This window comes from Urtica dioica, chromosome 1 (genome assembly GCF_054948205.1).
Source record: "Urtica dioica subsp. dioica isolate 48M chromosome 1, U.dioica_male_clone48M_v1_H2, whole genome shotgun sequence".
In the NCBI taxonomy this organism is placed as follows: Eukaryota; Viridiplantae; Streptophyta; class Magnoliopsida; order Rosales; family Urticaceae; genus Urtica; species Urtica dioica.
The window spans coordinates 51,164,016-51,167,037 of record NC_142756.1 but is presented as its reverse complement, the minus strand read 5'-3'; the positions used below and the strand labels follow the sequence as shown (position 1 = coordinate 51,167,037).

At 35.3% G+C, this 3,022-nt stretch overlaps 1 protein-coding gene across 2 annotated transcripts; it reads right to left on the bottom strand.

The window, feature by feature from the left end:
* Positions 1-726: 726 nt before the first annotated feature.
* Positions 727-2,589, bottom strand: LOC149408066 (uncharacterized). 2 transcript variants are annotated; one of them, XM_089628110.1, is made up of 3 exons: positions 2,272-2,589; positions 1,731-2,020; positions 727-1,028 (listed from the first exon to the last, which is right to left on the bottom strand). In XM_089628110.1, exons 1-3 carry the CDS (start codon positions 2,467-2,469, stop codon positions 1,025-1,027), a joined length of 492 nt encoding a protein of 163 aa, XP_089484236.1. In that variant the 5' UTR covers positions 2,470-2,589; the 3' UTR covers positions 727-1,024. The 2 variants fall into 2 exon arrangements, with proteins under 2 accessions (XP_089484236.1, XP_089484228.1); XM_089628102.1 differs by lacking the exon at positions 727-1,028 and having other exon boundaries at positions 1,437-2,020.
* Between the last annotated feature and the right edge of the window lie 433 nt (positions 2,590-3,022).

The window sequence follows — 3,022 nt, the reverse complement described above, 5'->3', positions numbered from 1 at the left end:
TCCAACAGAGGAGGACGTCCTATATTGTACCCTCCTTACTATTCATCTTATAATGCAACACACATTAGTCAAATTCTAGGAAAAACACTCAATATGATAGAGTGATCTGCTCTAATACCAATTGAAAGTAACTAACGCATGGTTGTTCAAGTTTTAGGTTAAACAACTTGTGGAACACCTGATTGTTTTTATCAAATTAAATGCAATGCTATGAAGAAAAAACAATCAAACAAAAAGCAATAAAGAACACAGGCAAATTGTAACCTTGTTCGGTATAACAACCTACTCAGGGGGACTGTGATGTCCGGGTCAAAACAATCCACTATCTTAATCAACCACGATTATATGACTATTAAGTTAGACAAAACTCATCTTTGCTAATGCCTCTCTTTAATGGTTATCTCCAGTGGGTATGCATTCAACATCGCCTTGAACCAGAGTCTCCTCTTCATGTTTTACCGCGATCTTGCACCGAAGATCGATAGCACAACCAAGCACACACAATCTAAAGTTTAGTATGACGATACAAAAGCTCTGAGTTAATCAATGCCTGTTGTCCATGGAGTTCTCTAGAATGAAAAGACATGCAAAGATTTTCGGCTTCGTAAATAGCCAAACAGTCGAAGAACCTCGTTGATCAAAGATACAAACTATAGGTGGATTTATATATGGTCAAGTTTTGAATTCATGAACGCATCCTCGAAGATCCGAGATTACATCTCCAAGTAAATCGGGTAAATAACTAACGTAAGGAAAAGACGCAACTGTCCTGATTGCATATTGCATAAGTTGCTTGAACAACTTGTAGACGTGGCGGCTTGAATAACTCTATTACAATTTGTTATTCCAAATAAACTATGCCGTAAAAAATAACAACAAGACCCGATGCAGCTCCACCGATGAAGACCCACGTCGTAGCCCTCTTGTCGTGACGTGCTCTGCTAACCCACTGGATCTGTTGCATATAATCTATTATTGTTTCCGTCCCAGGAGCCAGATGCGCGGTGGCAAGTGGCCTAGGTCGCTACCTGGACCAAGCCACGGGAAGTGAATCTTAGTCGCGTTGGTTTTTTTTAAAGAAAAAAAATTCTAACTTGACTTCTTATTAGTTGTACAAAAATATATTAAGCTTTTGACTCACATTGTCTCCAACTTTTATGATTGCCGCATTTTAATCTTTTTTTGTATTTAGGCTTCTAACCTATTAATTCTATAGGATTTTGGTTTTCAATTTAAACAAATTATGAATTGAGCACTTAAAAAACTTAAGATATATTTACAAGCTAAACTAATTTATTTGTGATTTTGAAAATAATATCATTAAAAGAAAATAAACTCTAAAAATCTAAAATGATACAATTAAGTTTATTTAGTGTTCTAAAAATCAAAGCATAATTTATTTAATTTCTTTTATCAAATTAATAACATATCTTAATTTGTAAATAAGTATAAAGATGCTTAGCTTTTTAATTTGATACAAACTATATTTTCCATTTGGTAACGCACCAAAATTCTACATAACTAATGGATTAGAGACCAAAATACTCCTAAAAAGTATGGACGAAAATGCCACCAGAAAAATTTAGAGACTATTTAGGCGACAAAAAAGCCTTTATAATAATAATAATAATAATAATATCTTTCCTTTTAATTATTTAAGACCCTCAACGACTTCTTCTGGCTCTTTTTTCCAGCGATAGCACAAAGAGAAAGCATAGAGCCAAACCGACGTGAAAACGATCGCCAAGAGTCTTCCACAGAGCACCGTGATTGTAATTAAGCCTATTAAGAAAAAACACAGCCCAATATTGTTGCGAGGATTGTTATCAATAGTATTTGATGAGTCATCTTCAGAATTATTATTCTCGTGATCTTCGCGGCCGCGTTTTGCTGAGTCTGATGTTGATGACGATGATGATGACCTGAAGCGATTTTTACTCACTAGATCCATTTCACCGTTGCATACTATGCTTTTGCTCTTTTGCTTGTCACACTTCATATCACGATGAAGTCTCTTTGCCTGCAAATTAGAAAGAAAAATATAAAATTACTCGTTATAAAAGGGAAACATGAGTTCTAGACAATCATAATACGTTGTGATTATTTTTTTAACCATCAAAATTGAACATTGGAAACTAACTCTACCTTTAAAAAAAAACTTGGTATGGATTTTAAAAAAATTGGAAATTTTTTCGAAAACAAGAAAAATCAAAACAAAAACACCATATCGAATATGGGTTTTGAACGACGGAGAAACTAACGACGAATTACCAAAACGGTCTCGAACAACACGGCTTTGAATGAACGAGAAAATAGTGTTCGCTTCTTCTCGGAGACCGATCGCATTTCATCTCCGCTATCGGGGCTATGATCATCGCTGCTCTCGTGCTCGACTGCCACGTCATCGTCCATGTCGACCATGGGTCGAAAGCAGTGCAATAGCTTGCTTCTAGAAGCGCTTTTTTTCATAGTGTCATATGTGTGTGTGTGTGTGTGTGTGTATTGTTTTTAAATTTTGAAGATGATAAGAATGTCGACGAAATAGCGAGAGAGACCAGAGACAGTGTGTGCTATTTGTCTGGGAATGTAGCTAGTATTGTAAGCTGTTATTATTAGTCGTAGACAAGAGGGACTGTATATATTACATAAATTTCCTACCGTATTATTATTGTATTATTAATTTGTGTATGTTTCTTTCTTTTCTTTTTTTTTCCTTATTATTTTTGCCGAAATAATTTTTAATTAACCTTCCCTTTGTTTTGGGTTTATCTAACTTGCTCGCAGAAGGTATTTTTGCCGAAATAGTTTTTTATTAGAGGAATTGGCGGCATAAATCATCAAACTCTTTCGCTGGACTCAGTTTGGTACTCAAACTTTTTTTTTTACGGGAATAATCACTAAACTGCATTTCTAGTACCGACGTTACTCATTTTAACGATTTTTTTGACGGAAATCCACGTGTCTCAATCTAACATAAATTCGAGTACCAAAGTCGACCGGCGACGTAACCAAAGTCGCCGGA